We start from the raw sequence: 27,606 nt of genomic DNA, 5'->3' as shown, positions 1-27,606 counted from the left end.
GTAGGGGCAGTAGGATTTTTTTTAGCAGGATTTATATACTATCATACTCTTTTTCTACAGCCATTTAAGTTATTTCTTTTAAAAGCACATGTACATGGATTTATTTACATTTATTGCAAGTTATCATGAGTAAGTTTAGATTGAAAGTCTTTGCTTCACACATTTTGTGTATTAAACCACCCTGTTGTTAGATCTGGAGAAGTTGTATCAGTGAACCCCTCTCTGTACAGCCCATTTGAGCTAACTGGCTCCAGTTAGTGTTCACATGCTCTTCAGTGATCTATAATTTTTGTGAAACTGGGATACAAAGTTCCAAAGCGCACTCGTGTGGTTAACTGAAACGTAATCCGAGTGTTGAGCCGAGTCCCAAATTATAAGAAAACCCACATAAATTTGTCTATAAAAGGCATAATAGATGGGTTCTACTGGGTTAAAGCTGTTCAGCTCCAGATTCAGTCCCTGAGCTGCAGTGTAGCCAACACTGCTCTCACAGAAACTCTTCTGCACCCACATAGTTATTTTGGAAATTGGAATACATTTATAAAAGGTAATATCCGCCTCTGTGAATGAAACATACTCTGAGTCTCTAGTGTGAGAGAGGGTGTAGCTGGTGTAACATTACACAGGAAATAATGGCAGATAGACAGACCTTTAAAGAAATACTGTAAATTCTTCTGTGCATGTGCGCATACATGTTTTCTTCTCTCCTGCTGCAGGATTGGCATTGTAAGTGGGCCAGGCGGGGTTAGAGAAGCCTTATCTAAGGAAGTAACAGTCTGCCCTTATCAGGTTTGGTACAACTGTTCAATCCACCTGCCAAGAAGGGCGGAAGCCACTATGCCCGAGACTTCCCCCCCCCCCCTTTGGCTGTGGTTTTAGTGTTTCTTTTCATGTGTGTGTACAGTGTGGTGATGACTGAGAGCATTGAGTCAGATCAGCAGCTGCCTACTTCTAAAACAGAAAAGTTCATTAGTCTAATTTGACATCGCACTGTATTAGAATGGGGCACGGCTTTTGGTTCAGACCACTAAGAGGAGTCTTGTTGTTTATGAGCTTCAGCTAATAACAGGGCTGAGCGATTTGGAGAAAATATCTAAATGCGTTTTTTCAGACCTGTATTATGACTCTGATTTAAACTGGGATTATTTTATTAAAAGGGCCCCTTGTGGGAAACAAAAATGTCCTCCCTCTTTTTAATACAAGATTTAGATGTAATAGAGAAACACTGCTAAAGTAAAAACATGCCATAGTCCGTATGGTCCATATATGGAAGCGAAGCTGCATATCGATGTTATCGGAACCAAACCTTGTATCTCCAAAATGGTAGCTTTATTTAGATAAGGAAAAACCCTACTTTATTTTTAATGTAAGTAAATGGAACCAGACTTTTCTCCAAGGAATTTTGGACTGTTTCTTTTGGTCTAATCATCATGAAATTTCCTCACAAGGTAAAGGACAATAGGTATTTTCAAATTATGTCAAAAACTGAAAAAATGCAAAAATGGAGGTACAAGGCTTTGTTCTGACAGCAGCGATAAGCAGCTGTCAGCTGTCATCAGGCAGGAGGCAGGATACACCCTGGACAGGTTGCCAGTCCATCGCAGGGCAGACATACATACAAACACATTCACACACACCTAGGGGCAATTTAATATGTCTTTGGACTGTGGGAGGAAACCCACGCAGACACGGGGAGAACATGCATACTCCACACAGAAAGGACCCTGGTCGCCCGGCTGGGGAATTGAACCCAGGCCCCTCTTTCTACCCACCTCGCCAATTGTGCCGCTATACGATAAGCAGACTGTTTTTTTTTTTTTTTCTGTGATGTCACCAAAAACCAACATGTGCATATATCTGCCTGCCTTTGAACGTTTTTTTTGTTTATTTGGCCAAGAACTCCAGCATGTCCTCTGAGCACAGACAGTTAACCATGGTTTTGTTGTACACATCATGTGGGTGTTCAATTGCTTCTGATTAGTCCAACTTATCTGCAGGAAGTTCACATGTTCCATGTTATTAGGTAAAAAGTTCCCCTCGTTAAAACGCAGGCTATAATAAAATGGAAGCTCTGACGATTTGAAGATTGCACACTTGTAAATTGCAATGTCAGTATAAAAACACCGAATCTTTCAGCTCTAGTTATTAGTTGAAGCTTTTTGTTTTTGCTTTTTCATTCCAGACTTTGACCAGGCCGTGTCTTGGTTTATTAAGGACACTGTATCAGAAGGCTTGTATGCAGTTTGGTTTTACAGCTGTGTAAAGGGTTTTATTCCACCTCGAGTCTCCACACCCAGCAGAGCTGTGATCTGTGCTCTGTAAAGAGCTGTGAAACGCTGTTGTGGAAGTGGGTTCGGTTGATGTTTAAGCCCACAGCCATGTTGCTACAGTTTACCAGCAGAGCTGCATCTTCTTATTCATAGTCTTCATAGCCTGTTTATGCTTCGTTATCAACATCTTTGCACTATTGCAGCGATTAGACGGAGTGGAAGTCGTTAGCAGTGGGAAATGTGATGTGTTATTGTTATCGATGAATGACGTTAAATCAGTTTATGTGACGCTGTTATGAAGAAATGGAAAAAAAAGACGAACCAATTATGGAAACCTTTAACCAACATTAACCAGCACGGCATAAACTGTATAGGATATGTGTCATTCCATTTTCTTGTTGTGCTAATTTACAGTCATGTGCGAAAGTTTGAAAACCCCTGGTTCAAAACAAATGACATGTTTTGTTGATTTTGTAAAGGAATAAATGTAACACATCTTCTACAGGGAACAAAGTTAAATATGGCATTTTTCTATAAAATGTAACACATTATTTCTATTTGTAACTGTCTTTTTACATAACTTTCTTTTCATGATATGTTAAATTCAGCAAATATACAGCAGTTGTGTATTACAATGTGCAGGTGTTTGTTCTCTGTAGAGGATGTGTTCATTTATTCTCAGTTAGACAATCAACAAGCCATTTAAAAACATGGTTAAATTCCACTTTAAGCACTTTTTTACGGCTTTAAATAATACGTTTTTAGTGTGGACACTAAAAGTTTTACACTATTCACATGTTGGTCTTGTTAATCTCACTGGTGTATAATAGAAAACATGTAGACAAAGTAATTCAGTTGGGTGTAAAGTCAGAATTGTTCACAGTCGGTTTGATAGTAACCAGACGTCTGGAGAATTTTGTATTTAAAGTTCCTTCACAGACAGTTAATACATGAAATGGTTAGAAATACACAGCCTGATGTCTGAGACATTGTTTTTTGGTAGTTTGAGAGGAGATTTTTGTAAAGAATTGTCATTTTTTCTGCAAAGAACCATTTTACATCAAAGCACTTTGAATGACTTCGTCTTAACCACTGAATTATGCAGATATTTTGAAAAAAATGATGGGATTGCCCTTTAAATCTTAGCTCTAACTTCACAAAATCTGAATATTATGACATATTGTGTATTGCAAAAATGATGTCATGATGTCATATTTCATCTTTAGAAGACATAATCACATGCATGCTATATATTGCTGCTGTCAGAACCAAACCTTGTAACTCCATTTTTGTAATTTTTCACATAATTTGAAAATACCCATTGCTTTTTACATTGTTTGTTTGTAAATTTCATGATAAACAGACCAAAAGAAATGACCCAAAATGATGTGAAAAGATGTCTGGTTCCATTTACTTACATTAAAAGTAGAGTTTGTTTTTATTTTCTCCTGTAAAGTTATCATTTTGGAGATATGAGGTTTTGATCCGACAACAGCGATATGCTCTTTTGTTTTATTAGGTAGGTAATAAAGAATGGGATTAACAATTCAGTTAGCCCAGACATTATGTGATCCTTAGGGGTCCTATAATGCATGTATTTATGGTTCAATATGAATTCGATTCATGAATTTGATTAATGTTAGCCATTCTACAAAGCTCGAATTTTACACTAATGTCAGTGCATGTGAAACAATACAAAAACCCTGAACTCTGCAATAAATCTGATCTCAGCTAAGTTACTGTTTCAGTTTTTTCTTTTCTTTTGTAATTTCCATGAAGGGCAGCCAATGCGAGCCCCTCAGAAAAGATGTTTTATATTTGATTCAGTTTTCTGTTTTTGACACTACTAAATGGTTTCATCCTTAATGGAGATTAAACTGAGCAAAACAGCTACAGAACAACTAGTCTGAAATTTGAGTGCTCTTCCTAATGTCAGCAGTACATGAAATTGGCAGCTAGTTGAAGGTTTCACACTTGCGGTATCTGCTACAAAAAGTGGCAAGAACACGTCCCTTTTTTATGACCTGAATGCTGCATGTGAGTTATCGCAGTTGTGACTCAAACGGCTCTGTGACCCACTTGAGCCCTCTAGTTTTAAATGCCTAAACACAGTGACGTCAAACATTCTGAAACCATTCTGAAAACGGCTGTTGAACAGGGCTGTGTGTATGGACAGGGCTCCTGTGTTGTAGATTTGCAATTCACTGTGGCCTGCATTGATTGCAGCAGCCTGTGTTTGCCCCGTCTGAATAAAAGGCAAAACTGCACCAGCATTTCTGTGGAAGCGCCAGGCCTGTATTTTGTGGCCACAAATTATATGACAGACTCTAAAAGCTGTTTCCTCTCTCTCTACCGTTTACTAGTCAAATTGTGACAACTTTCTGGGGGCTGTTAAGTTGCCCGTTAAGACCTCATGTAGCCTAATTTAGTACTGCATTCTTTAAGTGAGGTTAACTCCTGCACTCAGACGTGTCTGATAGTGTAAATTCAGGATTTCTTCATAAAAGTCTTATGAAGTCTTAAAATATCTTAATAACTGAAAATGTCTTACACCGCAAAAATGGTATCTTGTCAAGCAAAAGTCTAAAATAGTCCATAAATCTAATTTCTTGTTGAGATTGTAAGCTTAATTTTAAGATTATTTACCGTCTTCTTTTTAGACACTTTTTACTTGTTTTAAGTCATTTTATTGAGTAAAATTATCTCACTGTATTGGCAGATAATTTTGCTCATTTTAAGAAATGAGCTTGAAACCAGCAACATTATCTTCCAATATAGTGAGCTTTAATAAAATTACTTAAAACAAGTGAAAAGTGTCTAGAAATGAGTATAATTATAATAATTGCACAACCATCTCAAAATGGGAAATATTAGATATATCAACTAGATTTAAGATCATTTCTGTGTATTTGTTACTATTAAAGCTATTAAAATCAAACATGATGTCTAAAGACTTTAAAAGTTGTTGTGTATATTAAATTAGTGCTGAATAGTAATCTACAAATATCCAGCTAACAGTGGTTTGTGAAAAAAAAGAAAATTACAGAAGTTCCCAAAACTTGAGTTTAAAAAAGTTTAAATGCCACAGAGGAAATGGGACTCTTTACATGCATGCAAGACCTGGTAAACCATCAAAACTCCCTCCATCAGGTGTTTCTGTCCAGCTTTCTACTGTGAGAAGATAGCACAAAGGTATGGGTCGGAGAGGATGCGTAGCTAGAAGCCCGTACTGGCAACACTAGAACACCGAAACTGGACATCTGAGATGTAGATGTATGTTTTGTTGGACTTTAAGTCTAAAAATAAGGTTTGGGATTGCTTTGATCATGAGGAGCAGACAGTGCAACCAACTTCTAAGACTGAACTTTGGTCATGTGGGAAAATCTCCCTGTAGATTTTGTTTTGAAAAACTGAAAGCAGACTGTGAGAGAAGTAATGCAGTAAACTGAATAAAATATGGACATTTTATCACCAACATAACCTAAGCATTCTGCTCTTTCAATGCACAATAAATGCATCCCTAAATGTCAGTAAGCCATGTCTGAACATCTGAACGTCTGATGCTGATCATTTTTTAAAGGAATTATTTGTCAATGCTCATACGGTTCCAGTGTGATTTGTGGATCCCAATTTTATATCTTTTTTTATTTTATTTTAACCAGTCTGTTTGATTTATTCATGGCCTATTTGAGTTTGTGTGCACTGTTGTGTGGTAGAAATGTATTGAGACCTTAAAAAGGTATTGAAAACCATTCAAATTCCATTCATTCCATTCATCCCAAGTTCATTCCAATGAACTTGGGACGTTGTGTAAAACATAAATAAAAACAGAATACGATGATTTGCAAATCCTTTTCAACCTATATTCAATTGAATACACTACAAAGACAAGATATTTACTGTTCAAATTGATGAACTTTATTGTTTTTTGCAAATATTCACTCATTTTGAATTTGATGCCTGCAACACGTTCCAAAGAAGTTGGGACAGGGGCAACAAAAGACTGGGAAAGTTGAGGAATGCTCAAAAAACACCTGTTTGGAACATTCCACAGGTGAACAGGTTGATTGGAAACAGGTGAGTGTCATGATTGGGTATAAAGGGAGCATCCCTGAAAGGCTCAGTCGTTCACAAGCAAGGATGGGGCGAGGTTCACCACTTTGTGAACAACTGCGTGAGCAAATAGTCCAACAGTTTAAGAACAACGTTTCTCAACATGCAATTGCAAGGAATTTAGGGATTTCATCATCTACAGTCCATAATATCATCAAAAGACTCAGAGAATCTGGAGAAATCTCTGCAAGTAAGCGGCAAGGCAGAAAACCAACAGTGAATGCCTGTGACCTTTGATCCCTCAGGCGGCACTGTATTAAAAACCGACATCATTCTGTAACGGATATTACCACATGGGCTCAGGAACACTTCAGAAAACCATTGTCAGTGAACACAGTTCGTCGCTCCATCTACAAGTGCAAGTTAAAACTCTGTCATGCAAAGCGAAAGCCATATATCAACAACACCCAGAAACGTTGCCGGCTTCTCTGGGCCCGAGCTCATATGAGATGGACTGACGCAAAGTGGAAATGTGTCCTGTGGTCTGACGAGTCCACATTTCATATTGTTTTTGGAAATCATGGACGTTGTGTCCTCTGGGCCAAAGAGGAAAAGGACTGTCCAGATTGTTATCAGCGCAAACGTCTTTTTCAGGGACATCCTGCTTATTTCAGCAAGACAATGCCACGCCACATTCTGCATGTGTTACAACAGTGTGGCTTCGTAGTAAAAGAGTGTGGGTACTAGACTGGCCTGCCTGCAGTCCAGATCTGTCTCCCGTTGAAAATTCGTGGCGCATTATGAAGTGCAAAATGCGTCAATGGAGACCCCGGACTGTTGAGCAACTGAAGTTGTACATCAAGCAAGAATGGGAAAGAATTCCACCTACAAAGCTTCAACAGTTAGTGTCCTCAGTTCCCTAATGCTTATTAAGTGTTGTTAAAAGGAAAGGTGATGTAACACAGTGGTAAACATGCCCCTGTCCCAACTTCTTTGGAATATGTTGCAGGCATCAAATTCAAAATGAGTGAATATTGCAAAAAACAATAAAGTTTATCCATTTGAACATTAAATCTTGTCTTTGTAGTGTATTCAATTGAATATAGGTTGAAAAGGATTTGCAAATCATCGTATTCTGTTTTTTATTTAGTTTTACACAAAGTCCCAACTTCATTGGAATTGGGGTTGTACCTTGATCTTTAATCACTAGTAAAATGTATATTGTTGAGCAAGTTATACAAAGAAAATCTTCAAAAATGGTCTTAAGGTAATTCTTCAGCCAGTAAATCCTTTTTAAGTTACACACTGAAATGTTGCTGCCACTCATACAAACTGACGTCACTGACCAGGCACTCGTTATTTTCTGGACAGTGAGTGGAGTGTAAATGTTGCTGGACTTTAACTATCTAGGTAAATTTCATCTGTGTCATCCTACGTACATATCTACTGATTATATGACCAATTTAATGGTTGTGTAACATAGAAGAGAAACCACGGTCATGTGCTGAGGAGCTGCTAACTGGCATACAGGAAACGCTGCAGCACGTTAGCGCCAGCAGACTTCTCATGACTCACTGGCTAAATCATTATTTGTCTGAGAAAGATGATGTTCGCTAAGAAGATCATCATCAGCACTCACAGGAGTAGAAGAGGGCAGCAGCAGAAGCAGCGCCAGCGAGGTTGCTTCCCAATCCCCAAACTGCACGTGTTTGCCCTTAAGTGAGAGAGAGAGAGAGAGAGAGAGAGAGAGAGAGAGAGAGAGAGAGAGAGAGAGAGAGAGAGAGAGAGCAAGATCTCTATTGGCTTTACTCATGTGATAACTGTTATGTGTTCTTATGTCTGTCTGCTGTGTCTCCTGTATTTTTGAATACAGGGCAGCCAATCAGAACAGAGCTTGTTTGCATGTACTAGTCTTAAAGGCACATCAACAAGAAACAGCCTGTTTAATTATAAGGGATCAAGTGAGGCTGGAAAACAAAAAATGGTCATGTAAACATACATTATGGTTATTTCCGGTACATAAACGCAGACAAATGTTATAAGTGGATCTCAGTATACAAAAAATGTAGAATATATGCTCTTTAAAATCTGTGGTAGAGATTTTTCTCAGCACTTACAGTATCTACTGTGTCAATGCTGTCCTGGAAACTATTATCAGTGTATGTGTCTAATGCCATAATATTTTCATATGTTGCCCAAAACCATGTGGTAAACCATTCAGGCATAATGGCAAGAAAACCCCTGATAGCAGTGCAGGGGAGAATGGCTCTATATTTGCACTTCCTTTAGGTTCTCATGACCTCCTTTCACGAGACAGTCTCTTCCATCCAGACGGTCTTAGCACCACCTTCTTTGATGCCACTAGTTTAGAAAGGGTGTTTGTTTAAATGCAACCATAGCAAGACACTAGTACTCCCACACATGAGCATCACTGAGCTTAAACCTTTTGTGTGAATTGTTGTTAGAACCACATTTATTGTACGTAAATGTTTTAGACATGCAGAAATTATGCCAGTAATAAAAGCCGCCCATGTTCCTGTCTTTTTTGGTAATCCTCAGACCTCAGCGTCAGGTTTCAGACATCAGACAAAAACGATTTTGGATCTTGGGAAAAACACAAGTAAAAACATCATCAGGCAGAATGTTCCATTTCAACTGGCCTCAGGCAAAATGGCTTTAAAAAGAAGACCATAAGATAAGCTAAGTGGCCACAAACACACAGACGGTAAAGTTTGTGTGACATTTGCAATTTCAGTCTTTCTTACGAGATAGATTACAGTTTTGTGTCCAGATTAAATTTGACATCTAGTATTGCAAGATGATTTCGGAGTAGTATTAGTATTGGTAGATAAATGCTTTAAAACTAAATCGGCATAGGACGGTTTAGATTTACGGAGCCCTGCCGGTGACATCCTGTATAATTAATGTGGGAACAAGATAATTAAGTTGTAGCCATGATTTAGTAAGGCTTGGGAAGGGGATCCTAATGCATGGCCACCACTTAGTAAGGCATGGAAATGAGATAATGAAGCCTTGACCCCAGCTTAGTAAGACATGATCTTGTTGCCATGCCTTACTAAGTCGTTGCCACACATTAGGATCTTGTTCCTACACATAGTACAGCGCATTATTTATTTATTCTTTTTTATTTCTGTAGGATGTCACCAGCAGGGCTCTGCATAGATTTGACCAGTATTTTAAACTATATTTGATGGTGTAGTCTTGTGCTTTTGAAGAGCACGGATATACTGAGCTAAAACATCTGCATCTTATTAAAGTTTTTGCGTTTGTAATCTTATAAAAATGAAATGTTACATTTCTAAAATGCTAACACAGGTGAACCATTTCCAGTTTCTGCATTTTATACATGTTAATGTATTGCCATTGGCAGATATGTACATGAAAAATATCAGGTATCGAACTTGGCCCATAATTACCATATCAGTGCATTTCTAATGACATTGGACTACGACCCCGACTTTTACTGAACTGCATGTTTGTATCTTTTACTGATCTTTAATCTTTCTTAAATAAAAGAACATAAAGTTCCATGCTGTCACTTTGTTTGCGTTTGCATCCACAAAATTGCCAGACGAAAAGGTAAAACCCTGCCCCAGCACAGTTCAGCTGTTTACCGCAGTTTATTTCCACACCATTACCTTCAGTGAGGATTCTGGTACCGGCTATCAATGTGCACTCAGACTAAGTTTGATATTGGAGCATATTGGTTAATGAATGGACAGTCGGTTATCCACAGGGAAGGAATAAAAAGCTGAAGTTATTGTAGAAATAGAGGCTTAGCTTTTTAGGTAACAGCACTGGTGTTGCACAAAAATTTGCAGCATGCAGAGGATTTCATCTGTAAGGGGTTCGTTATTGAAAATAAGCCAAAGGAAATGGGAAGGTTTTCGTGTTGAATGATTAATGCAGAGAAGAGCTAATGAGCAAACACAGCAACAGTAGAGACAAAGCTAGATGCTGATGGGGACTTGTCGTCTTCTTATAGGTGGTCTTTTGTGCTCAGTGCATGATGTACCAACATATTGGTCGGAAAAAATATGCTTTCACTGTTTCTGGATATGGGTGATGCAAGAAAGCAGAGATAGCACAGCTTTTTATGACCGAGTAGAATAGGCTTCTGTTAGAGAAACAGTTAAAATATGTCTTTCTGACAGACTAATGCTGACGAAAGGAGGAGAAAACACCTGTAGAAGAAGACGAGTCTCCATCTGTATCTAGTGGTACTGGTTAGCTGTAGTTTTAGCCCATTAACTCGTCTGGGGCAGCCTCCGTTATGTTACTCTCCAAACACCAAAACCTACTGACTTCCCTAGGCCCTTTTTTGGCCATTCAAAGTTTTTTGTAATGTACAAAGTCCAAAAAAGGAGGTTGCCAGTAGTTGCAAAAGTCTTATCAAATGAGTGTATTTAAAGGCATAGTATCCTTGCCTTCATGTCACTTTATCCACATTGTTCTACATTTCTGTGGTGTCATATATCATCCACTTTGGCACATACAAATACTTTTTTTTCTCATTTGAAGCTGGTAAGTAATTTTTTCTAGACACAAAATTGTCCTACAATTTCCGCCCAATGTTCTATAGAAGGTGGTTCAGTCTTATACTGATCTTGTGTTATTGCTTCTTTTTTGCTGGTTATTTTTTCCCTCAGCTGTTTTTGAATATTATAACAGGTTTTGAAGTGCGTTCCTCTGTGTGATGTTTCACTTTTGTGCAACACCAGTGCTGTCGCCTAAGAAAGTAAGTGCACAGCAAAGTATAATATAACATGCATACTCACAAATGATGAGCACAATGTCTGCGTTTTGTGTCCTGAAAAAAACATAAAATCAGCATTTAACTGAATTAGCTTGTATATTTTCTCCATCTTTCTGGGATGAACCGTAATAAATAGTGATTTCAGTGTTGGAATACCGACATCTCCAGAGTTTACATGCACACCAGCACCTGTTACGAGCACAAGCCCAATTGTGACTGTTGCACTGTGTGAGGAGGCGCAGTAAGCAAGGCTGTGCTGATTTGGAATACTACACATGGCTCCTCGTTTTGTGTACCAGTGCTTGTCTATAGGTGCAGCTGAAGCTCGCTGGCCTTCTGAGCGGATGTAAGGAATGGTAAAGGTGTAGGTGTTTGTGTGCTGTATAGGCTCCAGAAACCTTTTGGTGTGCATATAGAGTGTGTAGGTGGACTGTTTGATGTGGAGGTGCACAGTAACTACACTGTTTCATGCTAGGTTGATCTCCCTTGCTTCTCTCACACATACACATACACATGCACCCTCCCACAGCATGTGTGGGTGTCGTTGGCTATAGCTGTAGCTCAAGGTGTAGGTGTGTTGGAGCCACACTGTGTGGAGATCAAATTCTTTGTCTCTTGTTTTTTTTTTTTTGCACTGGAGACTGCAGGAAAGGAAGAAAGCAAACAAGAGAGAGAGAGAGGAATAGAGGGATAGAGAGTGAGAGCGGATTGGGCTGTAGGCCGGCGGCTGAAGGCAGAATGGCTGCCTGCCGATGACTCATCCTCCACCGCTCCATGTGTTTGTCAAGGAGACTGAATCATCCGTCGTTTGTGGGGATAGCTGAAGCTTTGCTGTGTGCTCCATGCAGAGCCAGTGCCCATGGCTGAGCCCAGTCTTCGTCCTTTGCGCACCCAGGACCAACCCACATCTCCAATGCCCTGAGCGACACCACTGGACACACAGAGATGAGTGAGAGCAGCCGGTAAGCCTGGTCACGGCTGTTTTTTTCCAGATTGTTCTGTGATCGAGTGGCGTTCCGTTTCATCCTCCTCCTCCTCGCTGCCTCTGTCTCTGTTCTCCGTCTCCTCCCTGCGCTGCAGCATACGCGGCTGCCCGTTGTGGTTTTGGAGGACAGAGAAGACGTTCAGAGTCTTCTGTTTCAAATCAGAGGATGCTGTTTCAAATCGCAAGACTACAGTGTGTGGGTGTGCGAGGGCGTGTGCACGTGTGGGTGATGGAGGATTGTGCCATGGTTTGTCACTGGCTGAGGAAGACAGTGCTGTGTTACCAACAAGGACGTAAGGCACCATGATTAGCTGAAGCATTTTAGGCTTCTGCATTGATCACTGTCTGTGTATTTGCATAACGAAACATGCAGACTGCCTCATAGTGTTATCAGGGTGGGCATGAGCCTTAACCTTTGAGGTGTCCAGCTCTGGTCCTAGAGCACATTTCGGTGATGTTCTGTTGCTGGACTAAGGCCTTCCTGGACCAGTGCTGGACAGCCCCATTGCACAGGATCCCAACCGCTAAGAGGTCAAGTGTTTTCATGCATTTCCTGTTGATTTATAGTGCTGTGCCAAAGTCAGAGAGCCTTTGTGTATTTCATTTCCAGTTGAAATTGCTACTAAGTGCAGTTAATCATTTTTAGAGTCTTGCACAGTCTAAATACTGAAAAATACTGTTTTCTGTTAAATACATATTGCTTTTTTCCTGATGCTGGAAAATGAATAAAGTGTATCTGATGGCTATTTTGACTGGAAAATAGATAAGTGAAAGGTGATCTTTAATTTTTGCACACTCCTTTCTGATCTCCCTAATTAGAGAGAAATTAGAATCACTGGGTCTGTCGGACCAGCACCTCATCACCAACCTTACCCGTCAACCCGATGCTTTCACGGCCTCCCCACAAAGGACTGACCACCCTCAGTCAAGTGCAGAGGTGGTCAGGGCAGGAAAAAGGAAAAAGCCTGCTGCATTCCTGTGTAACCATCTACCACTTTCAGCCTAATCCTCAAACTCAGCGCACTCCTACTCACCCTCAGCCCAGCAGGACAGGAAGGAGTCACTGGGCTAAGGAGCTTGAGGTGCATGAACAAGAGATTCTGTGTGCTTGTTGGTAGGGATGCACAATATCGGAATTATATTGATATCGGCAGATGATTGCTTTAAAAAATGATATATTTAACTGATATTTTAAGACAGTATTTGATGCTTATTTTCTTCAGAGAAAGCAAAATGTTTATGAATTGGCTGAAATATCTGTTTTATTTAGTTTACTGCATTTCTGACCCTACAGGCATAAATGTTATATGTCTCTGTAATAATAAGGTAGATGTATTTCTGCATTTTAAGTGTTTATGCAGTGGCATTGTCATCAGAATTGGTGGAAATCGCCCCCAGAATTCCAGAATTCCTGGGTGCATTCTTACTGGTGATTGCACTGAACAACTTTTTGTCTCCCGATACCAATTTTCATATTTGAAATAGGGTATCGGACGGTTTTGACTATCTCTCTGTTACAAGTGCTTTGTTAAAGTCCCAGGCAACACAGTGTCAAGTATTCAAAATATATCTGTGATACTAAAATTAAATGTTATTTTAAACAATCAGCCAAGTGTAAATGAAAGATCAAGCCTAATATTTTGATGCTTGTTGTAGGGAAAACCACATCAGCCTTGTGAGAGGTGAGGACACTGCTTACATACACACTACCCAAGACTAGGCCTGCCCAGCTAATGTGGAAAGAAGAGAGTTTGTGGTAAAATCCATAGGCCATTTAGTGGCATTTAGTGGTTGTTCACATGATATACTTTGTAAATGAATACTGCATTTCTACAAGATGAAAATGAACATACTTGAATTAAGTTATCCTCGGATTTCAAGATGGAGGGTTTTTTTTTTTCTGTAAACAGTAAGTTAAACACTGTGCTGTCTCTTGCTGTGCTGTAGCTGCAGTACAGTGGGCAGGTGATGTTTGTTTATCCTCACACACAATATTTTTTAATCAGTATTTTTAACTTTTTTTAGGATTGTCATAAATTTTTAATGATTCTGTTCTAGAAAGTTCATAAAAATGCAATGTTACAGTTTTATAATGGCCATGACTAAAGAACTGTAGATCCATCATATCTGGCTGATATCAATTCAGTATTGCTGTTGATTCCAGATCCAGCATATTAGAGCATGTGTTCCAATCTGTCTTTGTCTTGCACGTGGCTCAAGTGTAGAGTATAGAGGCAATATGGCAAAAACATTTCACAATAATGGAAGAATAATCATGGCACACAGTGCATATTACAGTGTTCTGACACACAGACACAATGCAGTAGTAGTGGCACATGTAAAAATTGTCACCCAAGACTAATCTTTATTCAACATTTCACATACTGTACAGCAGTAAAACCAATTAAACGAGACTAGTTTTGTTTTTAAGTGAAACATGCAGCTATTCGGTGCTGATGATATCCATGACATGCTAAGCAAAGTATATTGTGTATTATGATAATAAAATGTATCACAATAGTGATACAATGTTGTCATATTGCCCATTTTGCCTCTACTCAAGTGTTTCCAAATGGTTGCCTTCACAAGGAACATACCTGACACTTAATATGGAGCTCAAGAGTTTGATAGTCCTAATTAAAACGTCTTGCAAACAAGGTTCTGGCTTGAGGAAAGACATACCTGTTTATAATGACATCACTGGTCGCTCGTTGGGCACGTTGTTTATCTGGTATCAGTTGGACACAGAAAACTTTTTACTTTTTGGGATTTCTTGCATTTGGAAACAGTGACTGTAGACAAAGATTTGCTAAGCGTTCCTGAAGCTCTTCGTTCTCCATTCATGATCTCTTCTAGGCCAAAATAGAAAGGTCTGAGAAGCTACAGATGTTGGTGTCTCTGATTCAGCTTCATGATTTTTGAGGGGAGATGATTAGATTAGCCTCTGGCCGTGCCATCACCATGTTCTTCATTGTTGGGATCACCAAGACTTGGGAAAGAGGTGGTGACTTTATTATTTAGGACTATGAGAATGGGCACAATTGTGCATTGTATGGCCACTATTGTCCACTATTGTAACCGGGGTGTCCCCTGATCATAATCAAATAGACTAAACTATGGAGAGAAAAATCTGACCATTTCCACCCTGTGATCTGCTGACTTCAATCCACTTCTCTCTTCTCCAGCCCTCTGCTGGCTTGCACGTACACCAGAAATACCCAGATCCTGCAGTGCTCCCGGTCATTTCTCACTTCAGCTAAATGGCAATTGTACTTGCAACTTGGTCAGTGGGGGCAAACCCAGCCAAAGGGCAAGCATACCGTCTCTGAGTCACATGGGCAATTGGTAGGAATCACCATGTTTTCCTGGTGGCCTGTTCCTGTGAATAGTCTGGAAAATCTCTCTATTTACTGCAGATTAGTGGTTAACAGTAACCTTTAAAATGATGCGAACAGCTGGCTTTGGTGATTTCCCTTTAAACGTATACCAGGCAACTGGACACTTTTTAGTCAGTGACCTTTAGCATGTCAGTCAGGATGTCATATGGCTTATGAAAGTTTTCCAGTAAGTTAATTTGTAATGTCCTGCTGATCATATTGGGGTTTTTCTAGGCTATAGAGACGTTAGTGTGTGTATGAGAATGTTTGTTTTTAACAACACGATTCAGCAAATTAAGCTGTAGCAAATTATAGACATTTCTCATGATGTTCTGTGTGAACAGTGACCAATCTGAGACTTTCAGAATGAGTATATTACGAGTCTTATGAAGAATCAGAGACGTTCATACGCAAAGTAAAATAAAGTAAGATTTGTTTTAAGTGACGCAGCAGACTGACGTGCAACCAGGGTGCTGAGCCAGGTTTGTCAGTGTAAAGGAAGTGCCACATTCTCATCTCGGTGCAACTTTGAGTCGCTCGCATACAAAGAAAATAAGTGATGCTTTGAAGTTGTTTGGCTCATATATGTATATTCTCACATACGGTATTAGATTGAGACAGTTTGGTCTTTTACTTTTTGTCGATATTTGTGTTGACGTTTATTTATTTCTACATTTATTATGTGCACATTTGAAATTCAGTGCATCTTTTTTCATTAGATTTCAAGTGCTGTCATACTTTAAGCAACTTTGAGAAAGTAATACATCAGGCAAAAAAATATCAGCATATGTTTAAACCATGATCGTCTTACAGTTACCTACGCTATTCAGTATATGTATTTTCCACTTGCACCAGAGGGCACGACAAAAAGCCTTTTCAGGAGAATCAGAATTCTACAGACAAAATCCCCTCACTGAAAATCCCCTTGTTGTTGACATTTTTGCAGAATGGGCTGTTATCCAGTGCCTACGACTTTGAGTCTCTTAGCTAACAGAAATAACTTCTTCGCTATAACTTGGTGAATCCATTTCCTCTCCATCTTTACATTCTCAAAGTGTTTAATACAAAATGTATCTGACTTAATGTGAAGGTTTAGTGTTTTAAAAATTGCCTGTAATATTTCAGCTCACAACCGACTGACCTTACATGAAAATACCTTACAGCTACTAAACATTTAACTAAAATGGTTCTGTATGTGTGGCAGCTAGAACACCAGTGTGACACTCTCTCATTCATAACACTCACTTATATGGCTCACAGGGCAATTTTTGATATTCAAGTATACATAAAAGTTCACAAACAGAAATCTGGTTAAACACAAGGAAGTTAAAACAATGACAGAAAACGACTTTTAGCGACTTCATCTGTGGGCTTAGATTTTTAGTTGACAGCACGGGTGTGACGCAAAAATGTAGCAGCACAAATATCTTCTACACAAAGTACAGGGAGATTCACTTGAAAGGTCCCAAATATTCTGCTGTGACTCCCGTTAGGATGAAGCTATCTGAACCAAAAAATTCGCTACATACCTTGAGGCGTATGTATTCGATTGCATTGCATGCGATGCTGGAAGTGATCTCAGTTTTCTGCCAGACACATGAAGGGGTGCGGGGTCTGCACCCAGAAGTTGCAAACGGAGGTTAAATGTTGCGACGGCTGTCCTGTGCCTACCTCATCGCTCCAACGCAGGGCCATTCCAGCTTGTGCGAAGCTCCGCATACTGAGGAGCACATTGCACATTGTTTCGTTGAGATTGCTTTGCCCTAGAGAGAGTTATTACAGAATATTCAGGGCCTCTTTTGAGTGAATCTCCTGGTATTTTCTCCTCAGTGGACGTGGTTCCGACATGTTGTGTTTTGTTTCTGGACCTGGCTAACATCAGCTGGAGTACCTAGCCTAGTTAGTAACAAAGCTGCAATGCATCTGCCTTCTCAGTCACATTCTTACCAACGTGTCCTCAGCAACATGCTGGCCTTCAGTGTTTCGGTGCATAACATAACATAACATAATATACTCACAAATATCTGTCAGATTGTCTTTCTGCAAGGAATTATACAGAATATCTGCGGCAGTATTCAACATGCAGCAATATAAGCAGGCCTTCACAATATATCAGAACCCTATATATTAATTCCAGATAAATGCAAACTTTTATCTTGCTCATATTAGAATAATATAGCTTGGCACCCAGTTTGTGCTAGTGTGGTGGATAAAATCTACCTCTCCACCAGACCAGAGGTTTGATTCCCCAACAGGGCAAGAATTCCACTGCTATACCAATCAGAGTCATTCAGGTACAGATTACCTGGTAAAAATTGTAATCTGCAACCAAATCCAAAGGATTATTATCATAACCTCTTAAGATCTCAGGCTTATTACACACTACGGCTTATTGTTTAGTAACTACAGAGAGGTCAGTGGAAACTGATTGAGTTATTCTTAGGGCATAGAAGTGTGTAATGAAACTTTGGGCCTGCTGGCGGGTCCTGACCACGCAAGAGGTTAAAGTACCCTCCTAAAAAATATGGTTCCTCAAGGGTTCTTTAGTAAAGAAAATGGTTTGATGCAGAACAATGAACAGTCAAAGAACTCTCTGCATTATTAAAGAAAATTGATTCTTAGATGCATCACGATGCGGACATGAATGATTCTGAATCAATTCACAAATGTCAAAAATTGATTTTCTAAATTTTAATTTATAACATAAATGTTGAAGGAACGCAAATGGCGGAACTTGGAAGTGCGGAAGTGCTGCGTCCGGACAGTCTGTGGCGGCACATAACAAAAACACAGCTGGATGAGCGAGAAATCTGACCGGCTCTGCATTAAAAGCCAGGTTAGGTCAGAAGTCACAACCCCAAATGTTAAGAAGAGCCATTTTTTGTCCTTTCAACAAAAATCAAACCACTTTGGGAGCCACAACATTTAATGTCCCGTATGTCTCAGTGTGCTAATGTCCTAGTACATATTAATGAAATGTATGAAAATGCAGATTGACTTTGCTCTGCTTTAAGCTTTAGCTCAGCTATAGCTGTTGTCCTCCCCTTTCCATCAGGAAACTTTTCCTCAGAAGTACAGCAGCTTATTGCAAAATGTCTTCTAATGTTCTGCTGTTTTTACGAGGCTGAAGTCGCTTCTTATTCTTCAGCTTCTTGTTTGAATTTTCCCATTCCACCTTAAATTCTGACTGAGGTGCCGAATGTATATGTGGCACCATTTAAGGTGGAATGGGAAAATTCGAAAGAGAAGGGACATCATCTTCGCAACTTTGTAGTGTTTGACAGTCTCTCGCTGAAGATTTAATGTTCGCATTCGTCTCCAAATGGTCGAATTAGCCAAATCTCTCTTTGCCCTTTTCTTTCGCTGCTAGTCTGCACACCAGTTTGTTGAGAACCAAGGCTTTCGTGCTGTGTTGCACACGTCCCGTCTTGCAGATATTTTACCCCTGACTCTCTACAATGAGACCAAATCTGGAGTTATAAAATCACTTGAAAAAACAAGCAGTACAGCTGTAACATGCTGCTTGGACATCCACGGCCACTGGATCATATTTCACCATAACAGTGCATTTTATTGCAGATGAGTGGCAGCAGCGTTTAATGTGCTCCAAATAAGAGCAGTGAATGAGAGTCATCCAGTTCACTAAGCACATCACTTCCATTTTTTTAATTAATAAAAGATATTGGAAGTAAATCCATTATGGATCATTACAAATATTTTGCTTTAAAAGTACACACTGTCACACAGTGAGAAATTAGAAATCCTGTATACAAAAAGCTGTAAAGATGCATCAAGATGCATCGATAATCATTTAATAATCGCATCGCAGCCCCTGAATCATAATCTAATCAAATTGTGAGGTGCCAAGAGAGTCCCACCCCTACTCTCCATCAATCTGAAGAACCCTTTAATGATGCAAAGAACCCGTTAATCATGCAAAGTGTTCATTGCTCTATATAGATCCACTTCTTCACCAAGAACCCTCAAAGAACCACATTTAAGAGTGAATGTAATCTGGTTGCATTCCGTTACTTGCAGATTACTTGCCTTTTTAAAGTCATATGATGAAATAAAGACAGGAGAACAATAACAACAACCAGATGACTTTAACTCAACACAAGACAGAAAAGAGCACTGTTTTATGAAGTAAAATGATAGACCCTAGATGACTTAATTGTCTGTGTTTAAGCCAAAGTCAAAGCTCAATCTGGTAGACATCTTCTTTTGAGACCTCTCATCAGTGATAATTCTAAATAGAGGATGAATAATGTTTGTTACAGTGCCTGGTTTGTGCTAGCATGGATAACTCAAACTCCCCACGTATGGAAAACCAGAGGTTCCATGCCCATCCGGGCAGGAATGTCACTGCTGGTCCTTGGGCAAGACTCCTAACATTACAAGTTCAAAAAAAAAAAAAAAAAAAGTGGTTAAAAAATGTTATGTCTGTCATGACCATGTAAAACAAATTAACAATCCATTTTAAAAGAAACGTTCACTTCATATCTGGATTCAAATGAAAATGGTTGCTGTCATTGAAGCGAAAATTGCATTGATGCATGAATGTAATCCTGTTGCTATATGATATGTTGTCCATGTCACCACAGCATTTATGTCCATCTCAGGGAGAACAGCGTTCTGCTTTTTCAGCCTGGCTGTGGGTGAGGCAGGTGAATGAAGACTGGATGCGCTGCTAGTCCACAGCGTTCTGAATGTGCATGCTGTGAAGCGGCGCCTCCAGCACATGGTGTTTAGTGAGTTGCGAGTGTGTTTGAACTGTTGCTTGGCTTCGATACGGCTGGGGTGTGACGCTGGCCCTGGGCCTGCTCCTGTGCATGCAGCCCCGTGCACAGATGGGAGAGAGGACGCAGTGAGACACCTTCCAGCCTGGGATAGCGACGAGCAGAGGGAGTCACGGCTTCAGACGCCTTTGAACATTCTGTTACTCCTGCGTGTGTATATGTTTGTGTTCATGTATGCATGTGTGCTACTTTGCGTCCGTTGAAGGCATGTAATACTGTAACCCTTATTTTTCACCCCACATGCCAGATGGTGGGTGTACCATAATGCTAAATGGGACGTGAAAAACATAATCAGATACAGGAAAGATTAGCATGATTGTAAGGAGATGCTCAAAGTAATAATACCGTTCAGGAGCCGTCCGTGCTCAGATTTGGCCTTGTGTGTAGAATTCCTGATTAGAGCAGGTTAGATGTTTAGCTGTTTGTTCATGCTGTAGATCCTTTGAGATTCTTTAAATTTAATAACATTTTGGTGGTTTTATGGGCCAAAAATAGTTTTAAATATTAAACAGTATTAAATAACTTGTTTTTACATCAACCTTTTCCATCCTCTCTTTATCCCTTAGAATTGACACAGTCTGTTGTTGTTATTGTGCCTTTAGGAATGATGTATAAATGATCTCTGTTCTGATTGGCAGTTCTATACCTCATCCCATTCAGTGTGAATGGGTGGGGCTAAACTGCTGTAGACTGAATAGGTTAATATATGTAAAAGTCCTGGTTTTTGTGACATCACAGAAACAATTAATTCAGAACAGGCTGAAACTTGTGTGCTTTTTGTGCTACATACAAAAGTGAGGAAAATGTAGTTTTCTAAAATATGGACGATTTAAGTTGCCTGCCTTTGACATGACCTTGACATGAACAGCTTAAACCCCTTGAAACCTTGGCTTATTGTTCAGTTAATAAATCTTAAGGCTTATCATTCAGCAGTTACTATGAAATTATTTTGTTACTGCCGTGAATATTATATGTAAGTTATTAAGTTCAGGCCCACATGCAGTTCAAGAGATTAAGCCTCTTCCAAATTCGACTTCTGCGGGTGGAGCAGGAAGGAACAGTGAGATGATAAAAGCAGCAGTGTTTTCCATATAAAATGTAGCTTTAGGTAAGTGAAATATGGTCCAGTATCTTTTGACTGTAGATTGATTGCAGTGTGTTTTGGTTTTTCCACAGTGAGATAAAACAAGTGTAGCCAGTCACAGATATTTGTGGGAGGTTTCTGATTCACAGTGTGACTTACTGTGTAGAAACTAATGCTTGGGGTCCTCCTTGTGTATATTTGATTGACTAATTAGATGCTTCTTTTACGATTATACAGTATATGATTCTGAAGAGAGATTATGATGCCTTTTAACTCTCGAAGCAACTGAAGTCAGCTTCTTTTACACTAGGTTCTTGTTTAAATTTTCCTGTTCCACTTTAAATGGTGCAGCAGTTACATTTAGACATCTCAGGCACTCAATTGGAGCATCTACACGATTTAAGATGGATCAAGAAAATGTGAATAGGAAGCCAACTTCAGCCTCGCCAACTCTCCGAGGTCTGTTAAAACGCCTCAACATAAAGTTTTGGAGGTCTCTCTGCCACTGGAACACCCTTGCCTGTTCTAAGAGTTTCTTTCTCAATCTTTGTTCTTCAGATTTTCTCCTCTTTAGCTGTTTCTCAGCTCCTCCCGAACCACTTTGTTTCTCACACCGGATTTTTCCATCGTGAAAGGAGAACACAGAGCTAGCAGACTGAGGAGATGTTTGCTGAATCTGATGAAAAGTGCATCGCACTGAAATTGTTTACAGCACCTTTAAAATGGCTATGTTTTTGTTGTAGACTTTGTGGCCCATGGTCCCTATGATCACCATTATAAAGAAATCTGAGACAAATTTCTCTTGAACTAAGCATTTCTCATTAAACTATTCTGAATGACTTTGTCTTTTGAATGAGATATGCAGAAATTTTGAGAAATAGGTGGACATCCCTTTTGAATAGCTGGATATAGATGGACATTTACTAACAAAATGTAGTAGCATGTTCTAAAAAAGATTGTTCCTAAAGGTGGACATCCATTTTCCATCTTGCATGCAGCTTTTTAGATTTAGTAATGGTGATCAAATGAATGCTTTACCTAAAGCTGGATTCTAGGTGCTAGACCTCTGTCAAGGGCTTGTGAAGAGCCAGGTGCATAGACTTCCTTCAAAGAGAGCAAAGTGAAGGTCTGGAGTCTAGAAAACCACCATTATGTTAATCATACAGCTATCAGAGTGAGCTACAGCGATGCTGGTCTCTTCGCACACATGACACAGGTTTGAGATGAGGTTAGTCCTGAGTAGTTTACATACAGACAAGAAACAAGAAAAAGCGCTTAACTATGTATTTCTGCTGCTCTTCTATAGTGTGAGTTTGGCCCAAGCCACAGATCGAGTCTTGTCTTTTGGAGTAAAATACTTACATAATAAGCTTGTTTACATGCCTGTTTTTTTTACTGCATTTTTAATATATTTTCTTACTATTAAACCAATCATAATTTTTTTTTTTCAAAACGACGTTTAGTTATTCTATTTATCAGTTAATCAGTCATATTATATAAAAATATGTTTGTTGTCTCATGACAACAGTGAGAGCTGGGGTAATTTTAAGGGGGGTGGGTGGCATGCAGTGCCACAAAAACTGGCTAATTATTAGTGCCAGGTGGACACTGATAAAACTTCAGGTTGTTAATATTAAGGATGCAGTTATATCTGAATCATACGGGTACTGGCAGATACTGGCTTTAAAAAGAATATCTGCTCTGGACAGATGTTTAGATTTGACCAATATTTCAAAGCAAAATTGGATGACGCATCAAATATCAGAGTGTTAAGGCGACACCCAGCTACGGTTTTAAAATGTCTGCATTTCATTCACTTGACTGTCTTCAGAACCTCACAGAAATGTGTTACAGTTCCCTGTAATGTAATGCTGATGAATGGAGTCCAGGTTTCTACATTTTGTGAAATGTTAACATTAGGTTCTGCAGCTAGGTGCATGACCAAATATTAGATGTTACCATCGACCCTCCATTCCTATATCTGTGCATCCATATTTAATATTGGCCTATATTATTGGCCAACCAGTGTATCTGTCCTCATTACATCCCTACTTACTGGTACTGTCCAGCACTCCAAGACCATGCCAGTGTACACTAAGCGGTGGGTGAGGAGGTGATGGCTTCAGCGTTGTTGAAGAGAATGAGAGAGAGAGGTGTTTTTGTGAATTTCCACATCACAGATGGATAGAATGACTCACTCACAGACCCATGCACACACATACACACACATATCACTGACATTTTCTCTCTCCTGCCTGCGTTTTGTGACAAGTGCTCCAAGTTCTATCCTCCGTCTATTTTAGTGAGGTTTAATTTTGTCGGATTGCCATTCAAAGTTCATCCAAAACTGCGGTTCTCATTAGTAAGGAAATGTGTCTGGTTTTCCTGGCTTGGCCTCAAGGTGGGCACCAGGGATATTGACCCAGCATGGTCGGCCTGCAGAGACTTGCAGTCTTCTGCTGACTACTGCCTCTGTTCCCTTCAGCAAGATACCCATAGTTATTAGGCCAGAGGAGCTGCAGCATGGCTGCAAACCTGCTTACCCAGAAAACGCACGTTGGCTTTTATCATGCACATATGAAAATGGCTATTTTAAATGTCATATTTAATACAGCTGTCAAACAATGAGTAACATCATCCCTGACCCCCCCCCCTCCAGTTTAAAGGGAAAGTTTGGTTGAAAAATGATGTGCACACACTTGTTTCGCTTTTACAGACAAAACTCAGGTTTAAGAAGGGATGGCTGCTGCTACTATTTTAGCTGTGGGTTTCTTTTGTCCATTTCTGTAGACAATAGTACGTTATAATAACAGTATGGACCTGGTTTGAGCAAGTCTATGATGATTTAGGCTGTAAGCTTACGTTACTTGTCAACTATGCTAGCCTCAAGTACAAAACCAAAGAAGCAAACACCAAACAGAAATATGTTTTGGATGACCTGCATTTTTGCTGTTTCATTTTTCAGTTGCTCCTTTAACATTTTAAGAAGTTTTTATAAATTAGACCCGCTAAGTGAAAAGAGATTCCACCTTGTAAACAGCAAGATCATAAATATCTACAGTTGTATGGAAAGGTTTGAACACACACGGTCATAATACGTTTTCCAAATGAAAATAAGTGAACACATCCTCTTCAGGGAGTTTAACTTAAATGCAGCATTTTCAGCAAAGTTTAGTGCACAAATTCTATTTGTTTGCTGAGGTTAACAAATAGTAAAAAATATAGTATGAAATTTGAAAGGTGCTTTAACTTTTGCACAAGTTTCATTTTATGGTTTGTTATTTTGTCCATTATGTTAAATGTAGCAAATAAACAGTAATTGTGTGTTAGTGTGTTCTCTGTAGAGGATGTGTTAATTTTTCAGTAAGAAAATCGACAGAACAAGAATTTCCGTTTGCGTACGACTGCATCTGTTGTTTTTGAGAAGTAATGTTGCAAACATCTCTTTACACTACACTTATCTAATCACTAACACTGTCTATTAAAGATCTTCACCTCTTTTATTGTTCACTGTATTACAAACTTTTTTCAGCAGGTTTAGTGTTGTGTAGACTCTGTGTTGAGTTGTAGGTATTTTTCTACTTGTTGTATTTGTTTAGGTCTCAATGCATAGATAACTTCAGGTAGCAATTTAGAGCAAAGCTCTTTAAAATTATGTCGACCTTTATTAACATGAGATATTCTGAAGTAATGACAAGCACTTTTGTAAGTCGCTCTGGATAAGAGCGTCTGCTAAATGCCATAAATGTAAATGTAAATGCATTCACTGGCATTAGAAATAAAGGTTCTGTGCAGGTACATTTTTTTTTTGTTTGTCAAGGTACAAACAATGTAAACGTTCCTTCAAAGGTACAACAGTGGATTTAATGTCTAATTGTGAATCTTAAATAAGTTTTTTTTTTTCCAGGTGAAAAAGTACATATTTTTACCTGAGATGACTGAGACGTACCTCCAACAGAACGAGACAAGAGTGACAGTTTTGTACATTTGGACTGACCTTTTCTTTCACTGGTACTTTTAAGCATTGTGCTTTTTATGTAATAAGTGCTAGGCTGCTTTACTGAAAGCGTTAGCTCAGTAGTTACAGCACTAGGCTTCGATCATAATCATGAAATTTTAGCTGATGATTAATTGCCATATAAATAACTGCGATTAACAATGGTCTCTTTTTATTAATTGCATGCAAACTGTTAATGTGCAAGCTTAAAATGGCCAAACCGTCTGTCTTGCTTCTTAGCTGTTATTACTCAGTAGCTGAGGAAGCTCAAATAAACAAACATTACTCACAGTTGTCCTCTAAAAGTGCTATAGCCTCAGTCAGAAGTTAGAATTTTTGTTGTCTTCATACGATCCAGCAAAACAAATCCTGCTTTCTTTTATTTTCTATGCTGGCCTCAAAATGACGGATGAAAATGCATAATTTTTGATGCATCTGATTTAAATTGTTTGTTGTGACATATGCATATGCTTGTAAAAACTGGAAAATAATTGCAGTCAGTTTAAATAATAGCAGGGCAATTGTGTAATAACTGTGACAGGCCTAGCTTTGCAAAAACGAAAATTCAGCTGTGATGATGTGAGCCGAGTAGTCTGCATATTAGACAGCAATCGCCAGCCGATCATGAGGAACACCTCGTTTTATTGGGATTTGCATTTGATTTGATTTTAATTACAGATTGATATCCGATGACTTTGGCATGTGGAGGCTCCCTGGTTTCACTCCCTCTCAGCGCCAGTACATTAGACTGGCCTTCTCCCTCTGGACTTCCCCAGTCATTAATTCTAATCCCACAGCCCTTATTACACACACACACACACACACACACACACACACACACACACACTATCCACAAGTGAAGCCAGAGCATGCAGCACAGCATAGACTTTTTTGTACATATTAATTACAACTATCATATGAAACACCAAGTGTTTCCGGAGCCAAGAAACTGGGGCCTTCCCTTTTTCTGTGCTTCTTCTCCTCTATTTCAGAGACCACTTTCTTCAATTTCTGCTCACATTGGACCCCTTCATTGAGCCATTCCTTATTATGGCTCCTGTGAACCAAAATATAGATGAACAGACATTTATGCATTATGCATTAATGCATTCATTTATGCATTATGCTGGAAACAATTCCCATCTGCAGAATTAACGCAATAAACTATATTATGATCCATTCATGTGATTTGTCATTACAAAGCACCACATGTGAGTGCTACAGAGCTTTTCACGTTTTTTTCTGATAGTATTATCATTCCCATATAATTACCATCTGGGCTAGCTTCTAATTTATTATTACTTCATTTCTAATAAATATTTTCTGCTGCATGTTAACATACAGTGGTTTTCTGCATTTGTTTGGTTGGAAACCAAAATATTGCCAAACTGCCATGCCCGTCTTCGTTTCGTTTGGGTATTCCCAAGCATTCTTTGTCTGAAAATCTATGTCATAATCTTTCCAAGTGGCATGAAAAGGAAGTATGTGTGTAGTTCATTAGTTGGTCTCGTTTGTGCATCATATAGTTAAGTACATTCCTTTTTACTTTACATTAGGGAAGTAAGTAATTAACAGATTAACCAGCAAATGAACAGTTGTTCAACCATTGCTGTCGATTCACTGAACTTTATTTAATTTCCTATTTTAATAGGTGGGTTTATTAATCACTTAAGGTGAGGAGCATTTTTTAACTGAATGCATGAAAATAGGTTCTACTGCATAAGTCAATTAAAATAAGAAGCATGCAGCTAAAAATAGTATTGTTTGCAACCACATTTCAAGAGGATGTAGCACAATTATATGGATGTACCAACATATGCAGTCAGTGACACAGACAGCTGCATCACCCGTGTTTTCTGAGAGAAAGTGAGATCTATGTCGCTGTGCAAAATTGTTGTAAAGGAAGAGGTTGATGACTGAGCCAAACCTGCCCTGATGACTAAGCTAGTAATGAGAGGTAAATAAAACTTAAGAATACTTCTAGATACTTTAGATCAGAGGTCACTAATGGGTGGATCGCAGTCCCAGTGCGGACCCAGGCGCTGTCCTATGCAGACCTGGACCCATAACCGATAAACGATTGAGAATTATTTCATTTTGATTCTTTTTTTAATTAGTGTAATTTCTCTAGCCTTTACGGTACAGCTTTAGCAGCCCGGGAGACTCACAGACCAATTGCATTTTTTGTTAATATCACACGTGATGCTACTCAACAATCCGATCTGTGCATTGCGATGAGCACCAAGACCCGAGTGAGTGATGCA

General features: G+C 39.2%; 1 protein-coding gene across 2 annotated transcripts in view; it reads left to right on the top strand.

Moving 5' to 3' along the window:
• Window positions 1–27,606, top strand: part of spred2b (sprouty related EVH1 domain containing 2b) — a 58,411-nt gene that overhangs the window by 8,493 nt on the left and 22,312 nt on the right. Inside the window, exon 1 of one of the 2 annotated variants that reach the window (XM_017690694.2) lies at window positions 11,808–12,062. The exons of the other annotated variant lie outside the window; for it this stretch is intronic. Within the exon in view, the coding sequence (XP_017546183.1) occupies window positions 12,046–12,062 (17 nt within the window). The 5' untranslated portion in view covers window positions 11,808–12,045. Of the gene's footprint in view, window positions 1–11,807; window positions 12,063–27,606 lie in introns of those variants that run through there. 2 annotated transcript variants of the gene reach the window in all.

This window comes from Pygocentrus nattereri, chromosome 5 (assembly GCF_015220715.1).
Source record: "Pygocentrus nattereri isolate fPygNat1 chromosome 5, fPygNat1.pri, whole genome shotgun sequence".
In the NCBI taxonomy this organism is placed as follows: Eukaryota; Metazoa; Chordata; class Actinopteri; order Characiformes; family Serrasalmidae; genus Pygocentrus; species Pygocentrus nattereri.
This window is presented reverse-complemented; position numbering and strand designations above follow the sequence as displayed.